The 25,073-nt window shown below is 31.9% G+C and overlaps 1 protein-coding gene across 4 annotated transcripts in view; it reads right to left on the bottom strand.

The window, feature by feature from the left end:
* Positions 1 to 1,297: 1,297 nt before the first annotated feature.
* LOC132716469 (uncharacterized) overlaps positions 1,298 to 25,073 on the bottom strand; it is a 32,298-nt gene continuing 8,522 nt past the window's right edge. Inside the window, exons 1-3 of one of the 4 annotated variants that reach the window (XM_060699752.1) lie at positions 24,011 to 24,244; positions 11,519 to 15,461; positions 1,298 to 8,040 (exon numbers count right to left, since the gene is read on the bottom strand). In XM_060699752.1, coding sequence (XP_060555735.1) covers positions 8,013 to 8,040; positions 11,519 to 15,435 — 3,945 coding nt within the window. In that variant the 5' untranslated portion in view covers positions 15,436 to 15,461; positions 24,011 to 24,244 and the 3' untranslated portion in view covers positions 1,298 to 8,012. The other 3 variants (XM_060699753.1, XM_060699751.1, XM_060699755.1) reach the window with 3 other exon arrangements.

Raw genomic sequence — 25,073 nt, forward strand, 5'->3', positions numbered from 1 at the left:
TGGTGAAACAAACCTCGGTACATATGTTATTGTATATTCATTTCCAAAAATGACAGAAGTATGTTAATCATTTTGTCATTGTGGAACATTTTCTATGCACTTTGCGTTGCTTCATTGTCAGCAGACCTCAGATATAAACCTTAACCTTTGCTTGATATATCAACCATAGTTCAAAACATTTATTGTTGTAACTACCCGTGTTGGGGGCTATTTTTGTTACAAATAAATGTAATTTTGTAGCAATAAATGTCTATCGACAATTTAATCAAACATGATTTATATAGTTATTTTCCTCAACATTCGTGCATTCCTACATTTCATTCAATACAAATAAACTACCAAGGTTCACCTTTTAGTCTTGAACCCTGCATACACCTGACAGAAAAGTTTTTATAAATTAAGGTAATCTAGCGCCTTAAGAGTGTGGCATAAGCCTCTTATATTGTAATGTCCTCAAATAGTTCCACGGACTATTTTTTCCGCGGATCAATTAAAGCCGTGATCAATTCGTCTTAAGTACTCTCTTCTTCATATTGAAAGTTTAGTTTTAGTGTTCCGGGGTATTATTAAATAGTCGATAAAAGAAATAATTTAGTTTGACAGAGCATGAAGAAAAGGTGACCAATTATTCGTATGAACTACGTTTTAATGAAGTACGAACATATTAAGAGATGAGCCGCATCACGACAAAACCAACATAATGGGTTTGCGACCAGCATGGATCCAGACCAGCCTGCGCAGTCTGATCAGGATCCATGCTGTTCGCTATCAGTTTCTCTACTTGTAATAGGTTTGGTAAGCGAACAGCATGGATCCTGATCAGACTGCGCAGGCTGGTCTGGATCCATGCTGTTCGCTTACCAACCCTATTACAAGTAGAGAAACTGATAGCGAACAGCATGGATCCTGATCAGACTGCGCAGGCTGGTCTGGATCCATGCTGGTTGCAAACGCGCTATGTTGGTTTTGTCGTGAGACGGCTTAAATCTTTTAGCAATAGTCACACGTCGATTCTTTTCGTTCCAGAGAACTTACCAAAACTTTGCACTACATTTCATTCATACATTATAGTTTGGATGACACTTTCCTGATTTTCTGTCATTTTATTGACAAACGCTTACTAGATTTTTTTACATATATACTTTCTTAATATTGTAAATAGTCACATATTATTAAAGCGGCTGTCTGGCAAGATTTTTGTTTACTCTGGATTATAAAAAAGTATTATAATTTAATGAGCTTATGTCGAATGTTTCCGGAGAATCTTCAGCGAGTAAAAAGTAAAAAAAAAACCACATTTATTGCTTGCATAGATCGTTTCTTCTTGTTTTATTTATATAAATATTATGAATAAGTAAATATACATATATAATTGAATAATGGAATGTAATTATTGCATGGTATCAAAATAGTCTAACAAATAACAAATCTTAATTTAGTATCATAACGAAATTTCTCCAACAAATAACAGGTACATGGGAGTGTCTTAGAACATAATTCAGGTGAGAGACAAAAAATCAAGTCTCGTAATGTTTATGTTAAAGTTAATAAAATGCTTTCTGTTCTTTCAGTAAACTTTAATACGCAAACAGAAAGCATTTTGATTACAGTTAAAATGAGTCAATTATTAGTTTCTGTTTTATTATTGACTTAACACGAAACACTCAATAAACAATAAACATATCATTTTTGACTTTAATTTTTTCTTACAAAAAATAAGAAAACTTTTTATATGAATATCTTATCTATGTTTTAGAAAAAGAAGCACTCAAAATGAGAAAAAAATCATACAAAATGTACAAATAAACCAAAATATCCCCAAATGCAGGTTAAGTAAAGTCACTACTGTTTTTGTGAAACTTTTTTAACAAAAAGTTAAAATAAATGATGGCATATTCAGTATAAAAAGGTTACTATGGTAACAGATGACCCTGCAATATTTTAAGAATGTTTTGGCAGTTTTATGTGATAATGGCACATTATGTTATATTATAAAATGTGTCTTTTTTTCTTACAGAAAAAACTCACTGCAAAATATCTAATAATTTAATACATCATAATTTTGCAACATTTAAATGTAGTATGAAATTAGCAAATAATGAGTGTTTAATAATGAGATTTACCTTTAAAGCAGATATAAAATCTAACATATCATTCATGAAAAACAATGACTCTCAAAAGAATAAATATTATTCACCTAAAAAGTCCAACAAAACACAAGTACATGTTATTGTTAACACTCCGATAGTTAAAGATGAAGTACAAATGTTTGATGTTGACAGCATATCAAAATATTTTCATGTAAAAAAAAACGAGAAAACAATTGCAAGAATAGAATGAATGTATGTATAATGTACAAATAATATGTTTCCTGAATTTTTCCTGACAAATACAATTAAATGGCTTAAGAGTACATGTCTAGAGTAGATGATTCTAAATATAGTGGTGGTCACTTTAATTAAAGTCTGTGGTTGAACTTAAGGCAGAGGAACCCTATAGAGCTCTGTGAATTTCGGCAAAAGTTTGGAGTTTCTTTGTCAGAACACGCCATCAATTAATGGAGTATTTTTCAAAAATAAATTTTACAAATGATATAGATTAATTGGACAGTAATTTTGCCATTTGAAGGAACATTATGTTGTGTGTGACAAGACAAATGTAAACAGTAAAATATATGATAATTTCAACATTCTAATGTCACATACTTCTTTTATTTATATTATCATGGAAGATAAAACCTGTTGTAAATGATACAAGAAATGTCTGAGGTAGAAAAAAATGGTTCAAGATTAAAGTGATGAAGTTCTTGAGAGAAAAATAGGAAATTAAAGTAAAACAAAATTTGGTTACTTTTATAAACCTGTGAATGAAAAAATGGCAAATTTGCAAGAATGATTATGACACAATTGATGGGAAAAAAAACATCAAAGAGATAAAAAAAAACAAGGAACATCGCAATGCGATGCAACCAGGTTTTCAGCAAAACATTTCACAGAAGCTTTGTCATGAAGGGGCATTTGTTTTTAATTGAACTTTTAGGAGGAATTATGGCTTTTTTAATATTCCTCAAACAAAAATGATTGAGAAATTTTATGTTGTCTATTCGCCTTTTTTTCCCAAATATTTTAGAAAGGTAAACAGTACTTTATTTTTGCTTAATTTTTGCATTTTTGCGTCTCTTGTCATTTTCTTTTGTCAACAATATTGGCGTGTGGTGTTTTGTGCGATATCAAGAAAAGTATGTTCACAATTTTAAAAAAATACTTGAATGATGTCTTGGAAGAAACATGGGAATTTAGTGAGCGCCAGGGCACTTGATGACAAAGCTTCTGTGAAAGTTTGGTCAAAATCCATTGAGAAATGTAGGAGAAGTTGCGCACTGTAGAAATTGTTCACTATATATTCTGTATAAGGAAAAAATATACAAAGGGCCATAATTCGGTCCAAATATTATCCAATCACAAAACCCCAACAACATGTGCCAGGCACTTGATAACAAAGCTTCTAAGAAAGTTTGGTCAAAATCCGTTGAGAAATGTAGGAGGAGTTGAGCACAGAAGAAATTGTTTCTCTATATATTCTGTATAAGGAAAAAATATACAAAGGGCCATAATTCGGTCAAATATTATCCAATCACAAAACCCCGACAATATGTGCCAGGCACTTGATAACAAAGCTTCTAAGAAAGTTTGGTCAAAATCCGTTGAGAAATGTAGGAGGAGTTGCGCACAGAAGAAATTGTTCACTATATATTCTATATAAGGAAAAAAAACAAAGGGCCATAATTAGGTCAAATATATACCAATTGCAAAACCCTGGCAATATGTGACAGGGCACTTGATGACAAAGCTTCTGAGAAAGTTTGGTCAAAATCCGTTGAGAAATGTAGGAGGAGTTGCGCACAGAAGAAATTGTTCACTATATATTTTATATAAGGAAAAAAAAACAAAGGGCCATAATTAGGTCAAATATTATCTAATCGCAAACCCCGACAATATGCGCGAGGGCACTTGATGACAAAGCTTCTGTGAAAGTTTGGTCAAAATCCGTTGAGAAATGTAGGAGGAGTTGCGCACAGAAGAAATTGTTTACGCCCAGACGGCCCGCCCGCCCATCCGCCGCCCGCCCGCCGACATACCTCAATCTAATAACCAGTTTTTTCCTTCGGAAAACCTGGTTAATAACCAGTTTTTTCCTTCGGAAAACCTGGTTAAAAATAGGCCAATGGTATTACAAAAATATTCAAGTTCTTTTTTTTTAATTTGAATGAAAAACATGAAACTTTTCATGTGAAATTTTAAAAGTACATAGATATACATGTAGATAATTGTATTTTATTTCCTTCTGTGTACATGAAGACTCCAGTTATCTTAATTAACCTAATTTTCTTTATGAAGAAAAGTGAACTCAAATCAACAACATTTTTTCTTATCTTAACAAAATGATAAACTCCAAAATTTCCTAAAGCATATAAAATGAAAATAGAGTTATTATTAACCACATAAAAAGTTGCTCGTGATCTTAAATTATGCTGGTTTTTATGCAGGTTTGTGGACAGTTTAAGTTGACTTTCATCATACAAGGTGAACTGACATAAAAATAGTTTACAACGTTTTTAAGAGAAAAGTCAATATCCATTTTTTTGTTAAATTGACGGCGACAAGGCCTTACTTGCAAGGTTTAATGCTTTTAATTTGGTCTTTAAAAGACATGACTAAAATTGTGCCTAGAGGATTGTTTTCAATGCTTTACTTCGCAAACTCGAAGTACATATTTTTCTATACAATTATAGAAAAACCATTAATATATAGTTTTCAATTCACGAAGTAGCTGACTCTTGTACCATTTCATACATATAATTATAAGTTAAAATAATTTGATGTATTGAGCAGATTTTGAGACAAATTTGTATCAGTAGAGGGTCAGAAAAGGTGAAGGTATCGGCCATACATAAAAAAGAAATAAAAAATGAAAATTTTTAAACTCAAGTCTTAGACTCTTAGTATAATGAGTTGGACTAAATAATGATGAAATGAAGATATGTTTCAAACATCTACATGTATATCAAAACAGTAAAAACCATTCTCTATACATAAACTGCCAACTTTCCAAACTTAAACATTTTAATTAGTACCTTAAATGTCTTGTTTTTGTTTTCATCTACGACTTATAATGTTTACAACATACAAATAAAGAAAGCAATGCAAATTACAATAAAGAATGTAATTTTTAAGTATTAGGTACATTAATAAACTCAATTATTCAGACATAATTTTAGTGTGAATTATGACTTGTACGTGCCATGAGTACATAGTCGGGCAAGTCTGCACGTCCCCGCAGCCTGACTACACTTTATACTTATCACCTCTCAAGATTAATACATGTAACTATCTTGACATTGAAATTGGTGAGACTATTAATGGATAGTTCCGAGGTTGAAACATCGCAAATTAGATACCAAAATAAATATTCAGAAATATAATCATAATATATAATCATATCGACAAATATTTATGTCTCAATACTGGATATTTTAAGACCCCAGTATAACAAGACCAGTCGATCCTAACATAATGTCAGGTAACAAAATAATGTGGAACCGCTTTTACATTAATTTGATGTGTGTTTTTTTCTTACTAATGAAATAGTGAATAGCTACCTTAATTAAATTCTGTAATTATTATTTTATGAAACCTCGAGATCTCTGGAAGCAAAAATTTATAAGTAGACTTTGTAAACAACTGTAACAAATATACAAAAACATATACATTATATTTTTTAATACATGTATAACAATATACAAACAAGAACAGTCATTATAATATATTGCAAATCTATAGTATCTATATATAATTATCATATATATATTTATAACATAGTTTTCTGAGTACGTAACAGTAACATTTTTCTTTCACATAAAGCTGTGGGGACCCTTGTGAACATACATTATTTTTATTTAATTTAGAATAAATTGATTCACATATTTTTTAAAATATACTTGTTTTGGCGTGGTTATGTTAAAAACAGAGAAGAAATACTTTAAATAGTTAAAGCTTAGATATAATTAAATTGTACAATATCTATAATATTCAAGTATAATACAAATGATGTGATATTGACAAAGGGAAGTAACACTGATAATGATATTTCTTTATATGAAACCATATTACCAATTACAAATTGTACTTGTTGATATGTAAGATCACAGCATGTAACATGTTTTTATCAACGATTGCACACAACTTTGTAATATATTACCGAGTTTTAAATATCAAACTAGCACTTATGCTTTTAAGAAATCCTCGCCTTTTTTTGCAAAAGATTGCATTATCAAATGAAAAATGATAGCTTTGCATGTGTCTAAATAAACAAATGAAATTAAAAATCATACCAGGAACTACTTAAGGACATTAAATTCTATGTTGTATACTTTTGAAACCTTTTAAAAATGACAAAAACAATAAACAGTGAGGGAAAAAAATGTTCTTTATAATTTTGCCCAGCAAAGAATCCCCGCAGCATACTGGCCAAGAATTTTCTTAATAAAATTTGATCAAAAGCACTTAACAAACTAAACTTGTTTATTTTTGCACCTGATAAATAACATAAACATACTCTATACAAACATTTAATATTTACAATTCAAAGTGCTACAGAAGTTAGACAATAGGACTGTTTTTTGCTTGTAGCATTACTACCTATAAAATGAGGAAGACAATTTAAACAGCTGTAAAAAAAAAATCAAATTTTACTGAATTTTAAACAGAACATTTTTCTTTAAAAAAGATGGACAATAATGCTGATGATATTTATGAATGCAAACACTTTTCTTTCTAAATTATTAAATAAGTTGTTTCATTCTTGAAGAAAAATATAATTTTTACAGGAATAAGACATGAATATATAAATGTAAATGTCTTGTGAAGCTTTTCAAGTTAAACTGTTGGAAGAAGACCTCAGGTGCCCATGTGTCTAACGTACAAACTGACACAAGAGTGGAGCCATGAAGCTTCCATATGAGCTAGGCTGGATTTAAGCCATACCTCAATGAAAGAATCTGAAGCCCCTCGAGGGATTTAAACCAACAGCCCTGAGGGCAACTTGTTTACAGTTGGCAACCACTTAACCACTTGGCATAATGGGAGATCCATGATTTTGATATGGAAACAAATTAACAATGGTTGGTGCAAAAATCTAAGCAGGATGAATCTATTACATAAGTTTGGCAGGATAACATGAAATTTAGATTAGTTATATAAAGATATCAACTTTCTACAGATCTATTTCTTAATATAGAGCTATATCACAAAATTCTAAATATAGTTCTGATGATGTGTATAGTATACATTATGGTGTACAAAAATATATAATTTATGATCTCTCAAAATATTGAATAAAATGCCATTTTTAACATGTCAAAAAGCCCAGAGACATTTAGAGAAAATCTTTATTTCTGAATCAGCTTGTTTCATGCAGTCATACTAAAGGTGAGAAAGTTAACAAAAATTTGAAATTTTATAATTTATGAACATTTCGTCTTTTCATAAAGCTGTCAAAGAAATCTTTAACATTTTCGTGTAATTGAACTGTTCTCAATTTTCTGAATGTAACTGTGAAATGAAATCATTGTTTCCAATTTTTGAGTATATCAGATGTTATTCTTTCAGTTTTGGCAATTTCTGGTTTGACACTCATTTATAAATAGTAATATACTATCAATTATTGTAGCATTCTATTTTTAGCATACAGATGCAAAGTCACCTTGACGTAACCTTGACCTATATATTTCATCGCCAGTGCCTTACATATGCATTATCACATTCATTTTTCATCAGTTCATGTCTCTTGTTTACAGATGAAATGCATTAATACAGTCCTTTTGTTGCTGTTTCATGAACATGAAAACAGTTGACACTATGTTGACCTTGAATCACTCTTTGTTGACCTTTGGTCACATGACTAGTATAGAGGCAGATCATTGGTTATGATGAATGATTAACTCGGTGAAACACTCATAACTTGACTGGGTCACCATTTGTCCTGAAAGTGAAAGAAAATACAATGAAGTAAAAACATCACAATTGCTTGTTAAAAAAATTTCTTATACTATATTTAAGAACAGCAATAAAATTCTCAACAAAACTTGAAGCTATCTAACAAAAAAGTGGGCAAAATTCCAATGGATTTTCTTTTTCAAAAATGACAAAAAAGTACAAGGAATGCAAAATGCAAATTAATTAGTTTTTGTTGTCAAGCGCTTTGTTTCCATCATAAATTATTCACACTGTATGGACTGAAAGAATTTTCAATTAAATTTCAATCAAAGATAAATCACCTTGTTTGACAAATCACGGCAGTACAAACTACAAAACTACGCTTCATTAAGTTCACTGGCAAAATGTTACAAATTATGAGTTGCGCAGATCAATTTTACTTTATATTTCAAAATGGTAGATTTTTGTTTAAGATATATTTTCAAACAAATTATTTGAACAAATAGAATATAACCTGCCCCAAGCTGAAGAATGTAATCAGCTGAAGCAGTTTGTTGAATCATAAACTAACGAGGATGGAGTAACAAGAAGTAGAGGTACGCGCAACATAGATCACAAAACAACAATACCTTTAAGGTATTACATGTATCAATTTGTCAATCCCCAACATTCATAACAAATTTCCCCCATTTGATTATCAACTGTTCAACTATAATTATCTTATTTACCCAAATATAATTTCACAAACCTAATTTTTCTTTCTATTTTCATAAAGCTGTCAAAATGTTTTTAATCAAAATCTAAAATGCATTTCTTGATAAACAAAATCTATTAAATATTAAGAATATAAATCGAATCATTTTAGACTATATGTATTTTCTATACATTATAACTCATCATCTCTATCAAATACACCATTTAAAGCTTCCAAATGACTTCTTCTTTCAATTAAAATTAAGTAGAATATCCAATTATGGTTTAAATGAAAATTCAAAATTCAATTTATGTTAGATTGATAATGTTAAGTGAATTTTATAGGTAAATAGGAAACAAAATATTTTTTTTTATTCAGAATAAAGTAGAAACTGTTATAAAAATTTCATTTTGCTATACCGGTATATATTATATTCTTTAGTGACTTTTAATAAAAGCATTTTTTTTAAGTGGGCTTGTTTTTCACTCTCAAATAGGTGATGGTTATGTGGGGTATGAAAAGACCTACTTTAGAAAACTTATTTAAAATTTAAATAATTTTCTTACGTTTAGAAGTAAAAGAAAAAAAAACTCATTGCACAGTTAAATGCAGAGTTTGAGGCATGTTAAACTGAGCATTAAAGAAGGGTAAATGTAGCTTGAGACATGGAGAAAATTTAAAAAAACAATTTATGTATCTTTTTTTAATAATTATGCAACATCATGGCAAATTAGTGAACATAAAATAAACATTTACTATTACATGCTTCATTGTAACAGTCTAGACTCTAATTTATACTGAAAATACAACAATAAAGGATAAAAAAATGTTAACAAGAGAGCATATGCTCAACTTAAATCTTAGTGCTTGCTTGATTGATTGATTGATTGAGGACTGGTCTTTGGGAAAAAAGTAGTTGTAAAAGGTTTAAAGGAAAAGTTGTAAAGGATTAGATTATGCAAAAGGAGAACTTCAGGTCAATAACCATGACCCATAACTCTTGCAAAGACTTTAACTGATTAATCCACATAAAGATCCAATGAAAAATGACATTAATATAGTTAAAACGCGTGTATACATGTAGGTAAAATTCTGTTGTAAAGGGCATAAAATTCTCAATTAGGTACCAATAATTTAAGCACCTTGTAATTAAATGAGACAGTACATGCAGTTTGAAACGAAACATCTTGGTGCAAGCTTTCATTAATATAAGGAGCGTCAGTACAAGCAGTGCATAATTCAAAAATAACTTCTCTACTTAAAATGACAATTATCCACTTTAATATAACATATAATAATTTTGTACATAATTAATTTTCATTTAAACCATGTTAACTAATGTCAATTTAACTGACATTTCACATTTAAGTCCTTGAGTTTTATTGAAACATCAAAATTTTCCATCTAATTAGAAATGTTAATTTATGAAAACAATACTGAACTTTATATCTTAAACTTCTATTTTCACTGATTTTTTAGGGAATGTATTTTTTTACTTCTTTTTTTATGCTAATTTTATGCTTGCTTGTAAATATTTAAGTGTAGTTGTAAAATAATGTTAATCAGTTATTTATTTATGTATCTATGTCTTCATTAATATTAATAAAATTCATGAATAAGCTTTGTATATTCATAATTTCTGTCATCATTAAACCAATTGAAATAAATCTTTAAGTGCCAATTAAGGTTAGAGGTGGCATAGGTATAACGGGGTCGGGAATTGCCTCACAGACTCTGGATCACAGGATAGATCCCTTGTCATGTGACACCAGTACTAGTTGAAACTGATGAAACAATCCAGCTTTAATAAGTATACATGATGCATAACAAAAAATATGGTAACATGCAATTCAAGCACAACTTGATTTGAGTTAATTTGTGTCCTACTTTAATTAGTTGTATCACTGCTCAAAAGGGAGCAAGGTAGGAGTCATTATGTAATTGTTCAGACATTTATTTTTTATTAGCGTCTACCTGAATTGATGACCTAAATTTAATAGGCACGCCTAGTGTTTACCAAGATAGATGCCAGGTTTAAATATATGGTTAAATAAATGCTATTAAGGACAGTATATGCTACATAGACTGTCAAAAATTTCCAAATTTGGGCATTCTTGTTGGAAGAAAAAGTAGTGCAAAGTAAGCCCAATCAGCATCATTGTAAAAAATTTCATCATCATTCAAATAAATTTCATGTAAATAGTGGCATATTATTACCAATGCTTGTAAACACAAAGGTCTTTTGGTACTTGCTTTTTATTCCAAATGACTAACAATTAAATGGTTCAATAATTTTTATTAATGTCATCAAACATAAATATTAAAGGACTACAACCTATCTGTCACTTTGAAGGTGCATGATAAATCATGAAGTTAATGAGGCCTAATTTACCTACAAATGAAGCTGTCATGTATGATGTATTTTAAAAAGGAGTGCAAAGATTCCATATTAGAAAAACAGAAATAACAAGGAGTGTACACATATATTTATGTTTTTATATACATGTACAATTTTGATCCTTACAGAAGCTAACAGATTAAAATATTTGTAATATATTACATTGTATTAATATGGTAATTTAATACATACAGAATGCATTTAAAAAACTTGTTGATAGTACATCTGAACTCTAAGTATAATTTTTTTTTCTTTTCTTTTAAAGTAACAAATTTATCAAAATTAGTTATCAATCAAATCCCTTTTAAGCTTTCTTTCCTCTTAGTTTTTTACCCCATATACCTGTGTATACACTCCCTTTGAAAGCAAGTATAAAAAACATTACAAAATGAAGAAAAAAAGTCATCAAAGTATCATTATAAAGAAACTTACGAAATAATTTGCATAGAGCCTCCTTCTGGTGAACTTAGGTCAAGGACAGTCTTAAATCCATGTGTTGAGTTCTGTGTCCTTGACATCAAGGTGGGTGAAGGTGGTGCACCTGTTGTTGACCTTGCAGGTGATGAGGGTGTACTGAGAGTAACTGACGTAGCTGACATGGCACTGTCTACTGTTGACACGCTGTTGCTAGGAGACACACTTCGTTGCTGCTGAGGAAGGCCCTCATTGTAAGGTAAATTTGTTAATGATTTATTTGTGTTCGAAAAGGTACTTTTTGTATCTTGGTTATTTTGTGAAACATAACTCTCACTACCATACTTTTGCATGAACTTTCCCGATTCTGAACGCACAGGAATTTTTCTATAGTCTTTCACTTGTGCACGCGCCACAGATTTTTGTGGCGATAATCCACTATCAGAATCATCACTATCATATAAAGGATTACGCGATTTCTTTTTATCGTCCTCCTTTTCATTGTTTGTTTTATTAGCACCATTGTAACTTGCAACAAAATCACTCAAAGGAACACTATTTGCTACACTACTACTTGTCATATTGATATTTGGTGTACTTGCCCAATTCTGAAAAGCAGATTTCTTTAAGCTGCTAGTGTCCATTCCTTGATAATTTAAAGTCCCAGTCGGGTATTGTTGATTGAAAACTTCAAACAGAGCTGGATTTGATTTTCTATCAAATGGCTGATTAGTTAATGTCATATTGTTTAAGAAGAATGCCATTTGTTGGGAGGTAGGGGGAGATTGTACCCCAAGCATTCTCATGTAGTCATTTAAATCATAAGGCATCCCAGTTGCTGGATTATATGTACCAGTCTGTGTATAAAGTCCCAAATTTGGCTGGTACCCATTCTGTGGAAGCTGCTGTCCAAATATGTTTGTAAATGACTGAGTTTGAGCCCTTGATGGGTCTGGAAGAGTTCCATAGCTTGTGAAATTTCCTGCAGGAGGCAGTGGAGGTGCACTCAACATCCCTAAGTTTTGTTGTTGTTGCTGCTGCTGTTGCTGCTGCTGTAACAGTTGTTGCTGTAGATGAGCAGATTCTAACCTCTGTAATCTCTCTCTAGTCTCTGCTTCTCTCTTCTTATGCAACTCTAACTCCATTTCTAACTGTTTTCTCCTCTCTTCCTCTACTTTTCTCTCTTTCTCCCATAATTCTTCACTACGTTCTGTGGAAGTAAAACTTCTATCCTTGTTTTTCTTCTTCTTATCTTTCCTTCGCTTGCTTTCTAACATCTCCTCCTCATCTTCATCTTTCATTAGCACCAACTGACCCTTAGCACTTATGTAAGCAACTCCAGCCCGTCTTATGTTTTGAGGAGCTTTATCTTCACTTTCATATGTAGAATCTTCACTCTCTTCCGAGTCTCTTCTACCATTTTGACGGAAAACAACTTCTGAGAATTCGTTTTCATGTCTATACTGTTCAATGTCAGAATCAGAATCATCATCTTGTGCATAAGCAAGAGGTATTTTATATTTATGTGAACGGTCACTTTGTCCGTTACCATTTGCTGTCAAGCTCCAGTTCTTTGGAGCATCATCTACAGCTTCGAAATCTTCTGACTTTTGTCTGCGTAATATTTTTCCAGAAGCTTTGCTTATGGAACCAAAGGCATTCTTAACACCTTTATGTACTGATTTCTTAAGTTTCCTAACACTTCCGAACTTGTTCTTGTTCTGTTCCTCAGAAAAACTGCTGTCTTTCTGAATCTTCTTTCCTTTTCCTTTCTTTTTAGCTTTCATATCAGTCATTGCATTAGGTATAATTGTGGATTTAAATCCATCTATTGAGCTATGTCTCTTTGTCATTACCTCACGATCAGATAAATTATCATCTGAATCCAGATCTACTTCTGGTGTCCAATCAAGAGACATAGACACCGCTTGCCTGTCTCTTAATTCCCTGGGAGATTGAACTCTGGTGTAAGATGAATTACGAGTCACATTTTTATGATACCTTGGAGGTTTTGGAAGAGTACTTGGCCCCTCCTTCACAACAGACTCTGTTTTCTCTTTCCTTGGTGTAGTATTACACCTAGGAACATCTTCTAGATCTTCAGCCCCAAAATCAAAACTAGCAGTACTTGTATTGAGTTTAAGTTTCTCGTCAATAGTTCCTTCTGATTTTGCTCTCTCATCCCTAGCAGCTGCTGCCTTCTGAAGCTGTTCACGAAAAATAGTGTGAGGATCTTTTGGTTTTGGTGGGACAGGTGTTGTCTGCTTTTTGATTTTGTGACACTTTGCATTTGCAGCAGTTTTGATGTCATGTTGCAAAAGTGAGCTTAACCTCCTAACAGGGTCACTTGTTACAGGTTTTGCTGGTTCTGATGTTTGTCTCTGAAGGCTTCCAGCTGTTGAATGATCATATCCTGTTGTTGAATGGTGTCTTATCAGTTTAGAAGCTGGTGGCTTTTCTGTCTCTTTAAATGAACTACTCCTTTCAACAGTTGCAGTAGAAGTTTCCATTTCTTTTTTATCAGTCTTTTCTGCATTTTCTTGCTTAATTTCAAAGGATTGGGATGAACTTTCAAAGATAAGTTTTGGCTTGACAGGCTCTTTATTTTCTACTTTCAAACTATTTTCGGTTTCATTCACATCATTTAATGTATCATTAGTTTGTGGTATTTCAGGTGTTTCAAATGATTCAAAGGACTGTTGCCTTCGAGAAGCCCTAGCTTCAGAGAGGTTTTTAATTTCAAGTAACCATGGTATTTTACCATCAGATCCATCTTGCTCCTTTGATATTGGTTTCACATCTGGTGTTTTTCTCAAGATAATTTCTGGTGTACCATTAGACATACTTGGTGTCCTTGACAGGTTTACAACTGGTTTCCTTGGTGATGAGCCAGGGGGAGGTGGTGGTGGAGGAGGCACCTTACTAACAGAAGGTGAAACTCTCGAAACTGGTGGAAGAGTAGAATGTGTTGGCAAGACAACAGACGAAGGGGCCGGCCTTCTAGGTGACTCCATGTCATAATCAATAGGAGGCTCATTATCTACAGAATAAGGCTGATGATTTACAGGAGGAGGAGGCGGAGCTTGCCCAGGAGGAGGAGGGGCTTTCTTTTTCTTGCTACTCACACCACTCCCTGAACTTCTTGATGACACTCTAGAGGGAGCATCTCTCATAAAAGCAGGCTTCTCTATGTGTTCACTTAAGTCTGCACTTAGATCACTTAATCTCTTACCAGTTCTTTTCTCAAGTTCCTCTATTGTTTTATTTCTTCTGTGTTCTGCAAGCTGAACATATGTCAACTGGTAAGAATAATCCAGATTGAAGTTATTCTTCACAGGCAGTGAAGGTCCAGTAGCACCAGGAAATGACTGCATCAATGGGTCAAGTTTAACACGTGACTCAATAGTTTCCTCTGGCTCTTCCATAATAGTATGTTCCTGTCCTAATGACATTTGCCTACGATGACTAGGTCTGTATGGAGTCTTTACATTACTGGTTGAAGGTTTTGCAGGTGCTTGTAGATGACCATTAGGCAATTGTGATACAGGTGAAGTAGGAGTATTTGATGGAATGTGACCATTTTGAATAGGGGGAGGAGGCCGGGGTGGGGAACTTTGTTTTAACTCCTCATTTATGTCTCCGTTCATTTCAATTTGATTTTCATTGTTATCAAGGTTTTCCTTGCTATCCTCACCATAAATATCTTGATAATCAGGGTTGTATTTTCTTATTTCCATAGAAACAGGTCTAAGTTTAAGGATGGAAGGTAGCTCCTTGGGTAGCACCTGGTTTTCAGGGCTGTGGTAGCTTGGCCCCCTTGGGCCCAGTTCACTTGTGAGTTTTGCACTGGGCGGGGCATCAGGTCTGCTTGGTGGCCTTCGAACAACATCTATTGAAGATGGAGGCGGAGTTTGATGAGAATTGTTATTTCCCATGATGCTCTTTGTCACTCATTCGATCACTGAAATAATAAAGAAATAGAAATTACAATAAAGAATAGAATTTACAATAATTAAAGAACAAATATTATGGTATGACATCAGTTAACATATTATTTCTTGTAAATGATAAGAAAATGTTAAAATTGGGACAAAGTTTTAACAACCAGAGGACAGATAAAGACCACACATTTTATGGAACAATAAAAAAATTGTTTTTGTGTTAACAGTTAAACAACAATTATATACTATTAGGTGATCTAACCAGGGGCCATTTTAGTAGGAAGAGTATTGATTTAAAAGGAATACAAAGTATGTTACCACTTTGTAATCTGATATCATAACATAATAAATGGGCAAACAATGACATTATATCTCAAATATACATTATATAGTATCCCTCTATATTGTCATCAAAATAACCCAAACAATAAAAACAGATAGAAAGATAAAACCTTACATCTGATAGTAATGGTAACAGACTTTAACACATAAAACGTTTGACAAAAACATCAGACTGAGAAAAAATGTACTTGTTTTGTAATTATATAATATAGATAACATGAAAAAAAGACCTTTAAATTTTATGACTGAAAGGACAGAATATGAGACAGATCATATAGAAAAGTTCTCATATCAAAGAATTTAATTGCAATCCTTCTATATTTTAAAGATAAATCTAGTCTGCATGAAATCTTATCTTAGAAAAAATAAAGATGACTGGTATAGAATGTAGAGTTTATTTAAAAAAAACCAAAAAAAACCACCTATTATGATGATTCACCTTTACCTAAATATAAAGAATATAATAACCTTATTTCATTTAATCTTCAAATGATAATCCTTTACTATGATATAGCTAAACTTGTATACAACATAATAATATTCCTACCCACACAAACATAACTGAATAAAATAATAAAATTCACACTCAACAAGAATATATCCTTCAAGCAAAATAAAAATATAATAATAAAACTTCTGCGCAGATAAACAAAGTCCTAAAAATATCTCATGTACTGATATATATAAGTGCTACCCGGGTAGTTGACAGCAGATCTATTTTTGTATGGAGAAAAAAAAAAACAGCAGTCAGAAAACATGTTGTATATTTCAGTCTTGATTCATTGATTTTCTATAAAGATTATACTCCTTAAGAAACTCATTTTGTCAGCGTGGACTTCGGGAGGATTTTGTCACATGATTATACTCGTATATTGAAAAATATATATAAAAAACGTTAAATATGATGTTGAATCAATATAAACTGGTAACATATTGCGAGTCAATCTCACTGTTGACAGCAAAATCTGTCAAAATATCAAAATGATTTTGTAAATAAAGAAAAAGATACAATAAAATATTGGATGAATTTAGTGCAATCACAATCCTTTACAACAAAAAACCCTTAAAATAGTAAATGCTTAAACTTTGAAAGTTCTTCTCTCTACGTATAAATGTATATTGTACAGATATAGAAGATATTTTTCTTTACTTTACTTAAACACAATTACCGAGGCAATTTTTATAACAGTATCAGTCATTATTTTGATTTTGATTTCATATCTTCTGGTAATGAGCAAAAATTTATTGACAAGTAAAAAAACATGGAAAGACAATCCTGTGATTGGTGGTGTGGTATTTTGGGAAAATCAACTTGTGTATCAGTGACATAATAATATCTCCTAAATTATACATTAAATAACTTAAAGTGAACTAAAAATTCATGATTCATACAAGTTTTATATTTCAATTCAATATCTAAGCTCATGTTTTTTCAAATAAAATCTTTAAAATTATAAACACCTGTTTCACTGAACTGCTTTTGGTATATAAATACGTATATATATGATTTGATTTTATCTACCTGCAGTGGTAAGTTTAAGTATAAAGTATGGTTAAATCTAAAAGGTTTACCATGTTATGATTAATCATAAATGATAAAAAACCTGCATTAGAGTGCAGCTATGCACCCGGAAGACTTGATATTTTATATTAATGTATTGTCATGTACATTACTTGACAATCCCAGGGATCAGCATATTATATGACAGATTACATCTAGCTTTATCTCTATTATAAAACCAGCATTTGATGTTTTTTTCTTCATTTAAAATTTCTTTATAAATCAATACTTCTAATATTAAAAGATTGCCAGTTTACAATAACGCAATAAATTTATTTTCTATTGCTTCCCTATTATAAGCTGTTTGTTCCATGATGCTTTTCTTCCTTAATATCAATCTTTTATGGTACAAAAAAATCTTAACGAATAACAAATTGTCAATTTCTGAACTAAATTATTCATTTATTAAACACTTTTTATTTCTTATTTTTCATTTTGTCATTGTGACACACAAATTAAAAAAAGGCTCAAATTTCAGATATTTCCTTTCTTTGTGTTTAAAATATATATATATTTCCTGTCTACATCTTAACATATAAAACAAAGGTGACCCTTTGAAGTTTTAAATTACAATTTTACCACCACTAGTATCCATTTTCAAAGTGACATGTCAAACTTAGTAGCCTTTGTTATAATACTATTAGTTATAAAGATTTTTGATGGTTATATGGCCCTAATATAAATGGTTGTTTCGGAATATCAGTTCTGGTTATATTGCAAACAACCATTTATGTATGGTCATATAACCTTATATGGTCATATAACCTGTAAAGATTCTCAGTAATATTTATAACGAATTTATAATTTGCAAACTTCCTTTTTAGACATAAAGTGAGATTTCATCATAAATTGACAGCAGCTGTGTATATAAAACTATATAAACATCACAATTAGCCAATGAAACGCATCGTTACATAAACATGCAGTATCATAAAAACTAATATAATTATATACTTTTACTTACATGTTTATGGCCTGTTCAATTTTAATTTGTATCACAGATTTTGTTTTAAAAACTGTCTCATTTATGCTTCTTTAATGAAAAAGTACTGAGAAACTAAATTCTTGGAGATTTCCATGCAGTAACTAGTGTCCAGAAATGTGCAATGGCATTTATTTGACCACTGATCATACTTTTACCACATGGAGGTGTATCAACAATATCTCTGCCAAGATCAATGTTCCTGTTGGAACCTAGGGGTTCTGATTTGGGATTTCTCAATCCACTATCTAACCCAATTATAGATTCTGTTAATATTGTGATATATATACACTAAAATCCTTCCTCAATATACTCGTATTTAACAATTTTAAATTTGTCTCTTCTTTTTTTCAATATATCAAAAACATCATTCATTAAATACAACTCTAAGTTATTATCATCAAATCAATGAACAAATTGTTATGTCCTGTCAATACACTGTAAGTCAATGAATACTCTATAGAATGAATATTTTGAAAAATTGACACTTACTGAACTTTGCAAGTGCATTAACTAATAAATTTTAACAAAAAAGTCTTTCCGACATTCATTTGAAGGAATTCTATTTTCACATATTATTTCCATTTCTATAAAAAGTTAAACTAAAAAGTTAGTTTCAAATATTCTTTTTAATTTCTTTGATGAAAGCAATGGCATGTATCGACTTTTTAAATTACTTTTGAATTTAAATCGTATGAAATTTGATCTTCTCTGATATCAAGACGGGAACAATTTTAACCATGTACGCCCATGTTTTAGCTGCATATTATAATGCACATTTATACTTAAGTCAGATATAAAAGAATTGGGTAGCTTCACACCAAGAATGTTTGAATAGGAATAAAAGAAAACTACATGGATTGGATAATTATTTACATATATGAAATATACAATGTTTATTATATTCAATATTCACTTCCCTTTTGCCTATTCAAATAACAAACCTGAATTAATTCTCTGTTACAAAACTATAATTAGATGTGTGAATTTGAATACATATCTTTTTAGATATTTTTAATCTAAATAAAAAAAAATCCAACAATTTTATTAAATAACAAAAAACAGCACTAATTTCTTAAAGTTCTTTGCTGTTATCAGCCATAATTAAATAACATTGAATTAAACTAATTAAAATCTTAACTTATGTGCAAGCAATACCAATCTATTCTGATTATAAATTTTTGTTCTTTTAATAACTAAATTTCAAAGAAACTCAACGTCGGTTAGCATCATTAAATAAACTTTAAAACTTATCCTGTGTTGATTGTTTGTTCCACTTTTATTGTTTTATTGTATTTTACGGTAGTGGAACAAGCATCCCGTTAGGGATCCAATCTTCACGGGTTCGTCAAACAGATCAACACACGGTGTGGGAGGTTATTCGAGATTTGTTATCTTACCTCCGGTATCCATCTATTGGATCCATCGTACTTTGCACTGACGATACCTTTGAAGAAGGAGCCACGCAACGAACACATAATTAGATGTCTGAATCAGAGCTTTACGAGGAATCGGTAACTACACAGTCAGCATCAGTAACAAACGGTTCCGGTACAGGCTAATAAAAAACGAAAGACAGACGACAACGATTTTTCATCCCGCCGCATCAGCCAAGAAAATCTTTCTCGTTTTAAAGTTTTAAAGAAATTAAATATACAACTTACACGCACAGAACACCACGTCCAATATTTAGAGAAATGTGTTATTTAATAAATCAACACCAAGATCTTTACGGGTTAATTTAACCCCCACAGGTCCCAGTAATTAATTCAGTCCTACAAATTAAATGGGAAGAAGCCCCACATAAACTTTGGACTACAACTCACCAAAAATATTATTAGAATATTGGAACACAAGGAAATCACAACTGGTAGAAGAAATTAGGGAGGTAGAGAAACATCTAAAAGACACCACTTCAACTGACGAAGTCGACCTAATTGCTGACATCATATCAAAAATTGTACTATCGTCAGAAGAGATCTCAGTAACAAAAAATCAACCCAAGATCCCGAAAAATCCTCTAAACAAAACACCCGCGCAGTGATCATCCCAACCAAAGAAACTGAAAAAATATGCCAACAGAAGATTCAGAACAAAACAATTACATGAACGAAATCTTCTCCTCCGTAACTATCATAAATTTGTCATAAATTTATCAAACTACAATCTCTCCACACCCGAAAAAATGATTCTTTGTAGAGGATTGTCATTCTGCCCCACCCCAAGAAAAACAGACAAAATAGAATTACAACGAGACTTACTACTTTTCGACAGAAGAATGAGACTTAAACACTATTTTACAGATACCACATATAACAATCCTGACCCGTTCACACAAAGCTCAGGATGGAAACCACCTGCAGGCAAATCAATGAACCTCGATGCATTTCTGTCAATCGTCCATCATGACATTCTTACAATTAAACAGTCACCGAATACAAATTATAATATTACACCCGATGAGTACCTAGCAATAACAAAACTTCAACAAAATAAGGATATCATTATAAAACAAGCCGACAAAGGAGGAGCGATAGTCATTTTAAATAAATCTGATTACATTGCCGAAGGTTTAAGACAACTCAACGAAAAAACACATACAGGACCACACCCTACGATCTTACAAACAAATCCACCAGAGAGATCAATAATTTTTTAACATATCTGAAGAAACACTCCCTTATGTCACAACAACACATCAGCTACCTTACTGCGAAAAATTGCAGGACACCCATCTTCTATTTATTACCTAAAATTCATAAGCCTAATAACCCCGGACGCCCCATCGTCTCAGCTTGTGGAAGTCCTACAGAAAAATTATCTGAATTTGTAGATCACTATTTACAACCATTAGCACGTAAAGTCCCCTCATATATTAAAGATACCCGTCATTTCCTAGAAAAAATACACGAATTAAGCAACGTACCTAAAGACGCATTCTTAGTCACAATAGATGTGACAGCACTTTACACTAATATTCCACACAAAGAAGGCATTTTAGCAGCCAAATATGCACTACAACAAAGATCTGAACAAGAACCCAAAACCTGGATCCTTCTAAGAATACTTTACTTCATACTCAAGAGAAACATGTTTCAGATTCAATGATACATTTTATGAACAATTGCCGGAACCACGATGGGTACCAAATGCGCACCTAGCTATGCGATAATTTTTTATGGATAAGATAGAACAAGAGTTCCTAGCTAAATACCCGATATCTCCACTGGTATGGGTGGAGATATATTGACGATATATTTATGGTTTGGCCACACTCGAGAGAGGATTTGAATTCCTTCACTACGGCCTTAAATAGTTTCCACACAACGATCAAGTTTACGGTAGACATAAACCAATCATCAGCAAACTTCTTGGATGTTACTGTCAACAAAGACTTAAAAGGAAAATTATCAACCACACTATACACAAAACCAACGGATTGCACATATGTATTTACACTATAGCTCATTCCATCCACGTCACCAAAAAGCAAGTATCCCATAAGCCAAGCCGTCAGAATAAGGAGAATATGCAGCACTGACGAACAATTTGAAATATGCACAAAACAACTTACGGAAAACCTTATTGCACGCGGTTATCCCAGAAAATTAATATACGAAGCCATCAAAAAAGCCAAAATTACCAATCTTGATACCAATGTCGATACTAAAGCACAAAAGGAAATTATACCGCTTATAATTACTCATAACCCGCTTATTCTAAGAACAAATAATATCATCTCTAAATACACCCACCTCCTGGAAAACGACCCCACTTTAACAATGTTTAATAAACACAAAATATGTACAGTATTTCGAAAACCAGCATGCCTAAGAAACACACTCACAAAATCAGACATCAATCCCCAGATGAAACCACAAGGATCACACCCATGTAAAAGAAATTGTATCGCATGCAAACATATCAGCAGTTAAATCATATGTTAAAATTCATTCAACAGGAAAATACTTTCATATCAAAGGCACATATGACTGTAATTCATCCAGTTTAATCTATTTAATAACATGCAACAAATGTGGAATACAATATGTAGGACAACCGGCAATACTATAAGAGAACGTCTATATGGCCATTTCGCAGACATAAAAAATGCCAACAATTATAAACCCGTTTCCCGCCATTACACAACACACGAACACAACGCTAATGACGTCGACGTAACTATGTTATTATCAACACCTAAGAACGTCAACATCCGCCTCAGAACTGAAGAAACACTTATATCAATATTTAAAACACGATCACCATCCAGAACTCAACTTAATACAGTAATAATGGAAATCCAAAGTAATTTACAGAAACAACAGTTAACAGCGAACAACGAACACTTCATTGAAATATCCAAAAAACTACGACAATGTAAAACCTGCAACAAATTTCTGAAAGGATCAAAAGTAACTTCAACCGACACTTTAAAATTCACCAAGACACGAAATTACGATTTATATGCTACATCTGCAACAACTCTTTTAGCCGACGTGAACACCTCCAGAAACACAGTAATACGAACACAAACAACCACTAAAACGATACCTTACCAAATTAGAGAAAAAAACACGACAACATTGAAATAAAACCTATCAAACCTTGGAAAAAACCTTTTGAAGCAACCACAATACCAAAATTCCGTATAATACCCGGCGTAAAATCATGGCTACAGAATACACCAAAATCAACAACGGACGAAATTTTAAAAGAAATGATAATAGATCCGGAATTATCCCCACTTCAACTGTCACCCTTTAGAAGTAACAATCCGTCGCCGTGCAGCAGCCACACAAGCACATCAACCAATTGCCAGGATGAAAAAGAAACACTGAATGACGTTAACATAAACATTTATTCCATTTACGGTATTTTTTCTTAAAAAGCATACAGCTAAATATAGATTATGGGGTAAACCCAAAATGACATAATTTAAACTATTTTTAGAACAAATCACGTGACGTAAAAGTATACCCGATTTTTGTACGTTAGACAATGGTTTTTCTATTATTCTGATATTTTATAACCCTGATGAAGACTCGTGAGAGTCGAAACGTCGGTTAGCATCATTAAATAAACTTTAAAACTTATCCTGTGTTGATTGTTTGTTCCACTTTTATTGTTTTATTGTAAATTTCAAAGAAGTAAAAAACCCAAAAATTATATCAAATCGAGTCAACATACAACAATGTAAATATTACCTAAAATTTCAACCCTTTAGATTTCATCCACAAGAATTAAAATCCATTTATATCCATGTCAACTACATTTCACTTTCTTTTTTAAAAAACAATGTTTAAACAACAAAGCAAGGAAAAAAAAGTCCATATAAAAACCTCTCCCACTATATGAATCACATTTCAAAAGTTGTTAAAGCTATTCAAATCGGTCTTCAATAGTATGAAAATTAAACCACGTCTGGCTGTAATGTCATGTTTACCTACAAGAGTATATTTAGTTACGCTAAAGTAATTCCATTATTATCGAGAAGAAGCCGTGTGCATATAGGTAAAGTAAATCTACCATTCAATATTAGTAGAAAATGAGTCACTTGTGTAATTTAAAATTTTACTACCTATATTGACTACATATACTGGTATTTCATTATTTTTATCACTGATCTACTACTACAATCCTCTGAAATACTCAAATGAAATCAACTATATTATATCCATTACCAAAACCTGAAAAGAAGCTATCCACGCACATCCAACCACAATACATTGAACCAATAACACGTTTATGATCACACCGAGAATGTTGCTGTCAATCGTCACAGTCCGATAATGATCAACATTACAGGCCGAAATACCAGGACGTTACTTTAAACGATTAAAGACCGATCAAAATGACTCGTTACGACCGAGACGTTGCCATCTCAAACCCTCCGAACACACAGAGAATGTGCGCACGACAGCAACTTTTATCCTTCAAGAACTAAGCAGTTTTATATAACTTTTTAATTCAATTTTCTGGCAGCAGTTTCTTATTTATATGTATATATATAACCTGATGTCATAAATCAAATGAGGTAATTTTGGTACCTCACGTAGAGCGAATTTATTACTTTATAAAACGCTATTCATCAAAGTCTTCAAAAAGCAACGATGGAATACATAAAATATAGGGAAATTCTTTCGAGTCATTTACTGTCAGCCTGATGTTGAATATTTGAATGCCCGTCCCAAATACAATTATATAACTATTACAAATCTACAGTAAGGAATTAAATACCGTGTATCACTTTTATACTCATTCTGATTCACTTGCAGCATTTTTCCTTATAAATCTATATTTCCATGTTACATACTGTGCAAAATTTACAACGTAAAAGATTTCAAATGAGTGTATAATTACTGGACAGAATTCAGCTGATTCAGCACAAATCTTTCAGTCAACCTGTATGCATTACAAGAGACTGACTTTGTGCAAAATTATTGTAAATGTATAAGAATTAACAAACTGATAAAACTGTTTAACATTTCATATGCAACAAAATGGCGTTTTTATAACATAATAAGCATAACCTAACTCACTAAATAGATAGATAATGAAAAAGTAGCCAAAGATCTTATGTTTGCGACTGAAATCTCTCGTTTTAGATACTGAATAAAGTAAAATGTATCGAATGAAGTCAAATGTTTCAATAGGTAAAGCAGAATGAGTATGATTAAAACAGGTTTTGATTTTGAGACCCCTTCCCCCCCCCCCCCCCCCCCAAAATAAAAAATCAAAATCATC

This window comes from Ruditapes philippinarum, unplaced genomic scaffold (assembly GCF_026571515.1).
Source record: "Ruditapes philippinarum isolate M1 unplaced genomic scaffold, ASM2657151v2 ctg3554_1_1_1_1, whole genome shotgun sequence".
Taxonomy (NCBI): domain Eukaryota; kingdom Metazoa; phylum Mollusca; class Bivalvia; order Venerida; family Veneridae; genus Ruditapes; species Ruditapes philippinarum.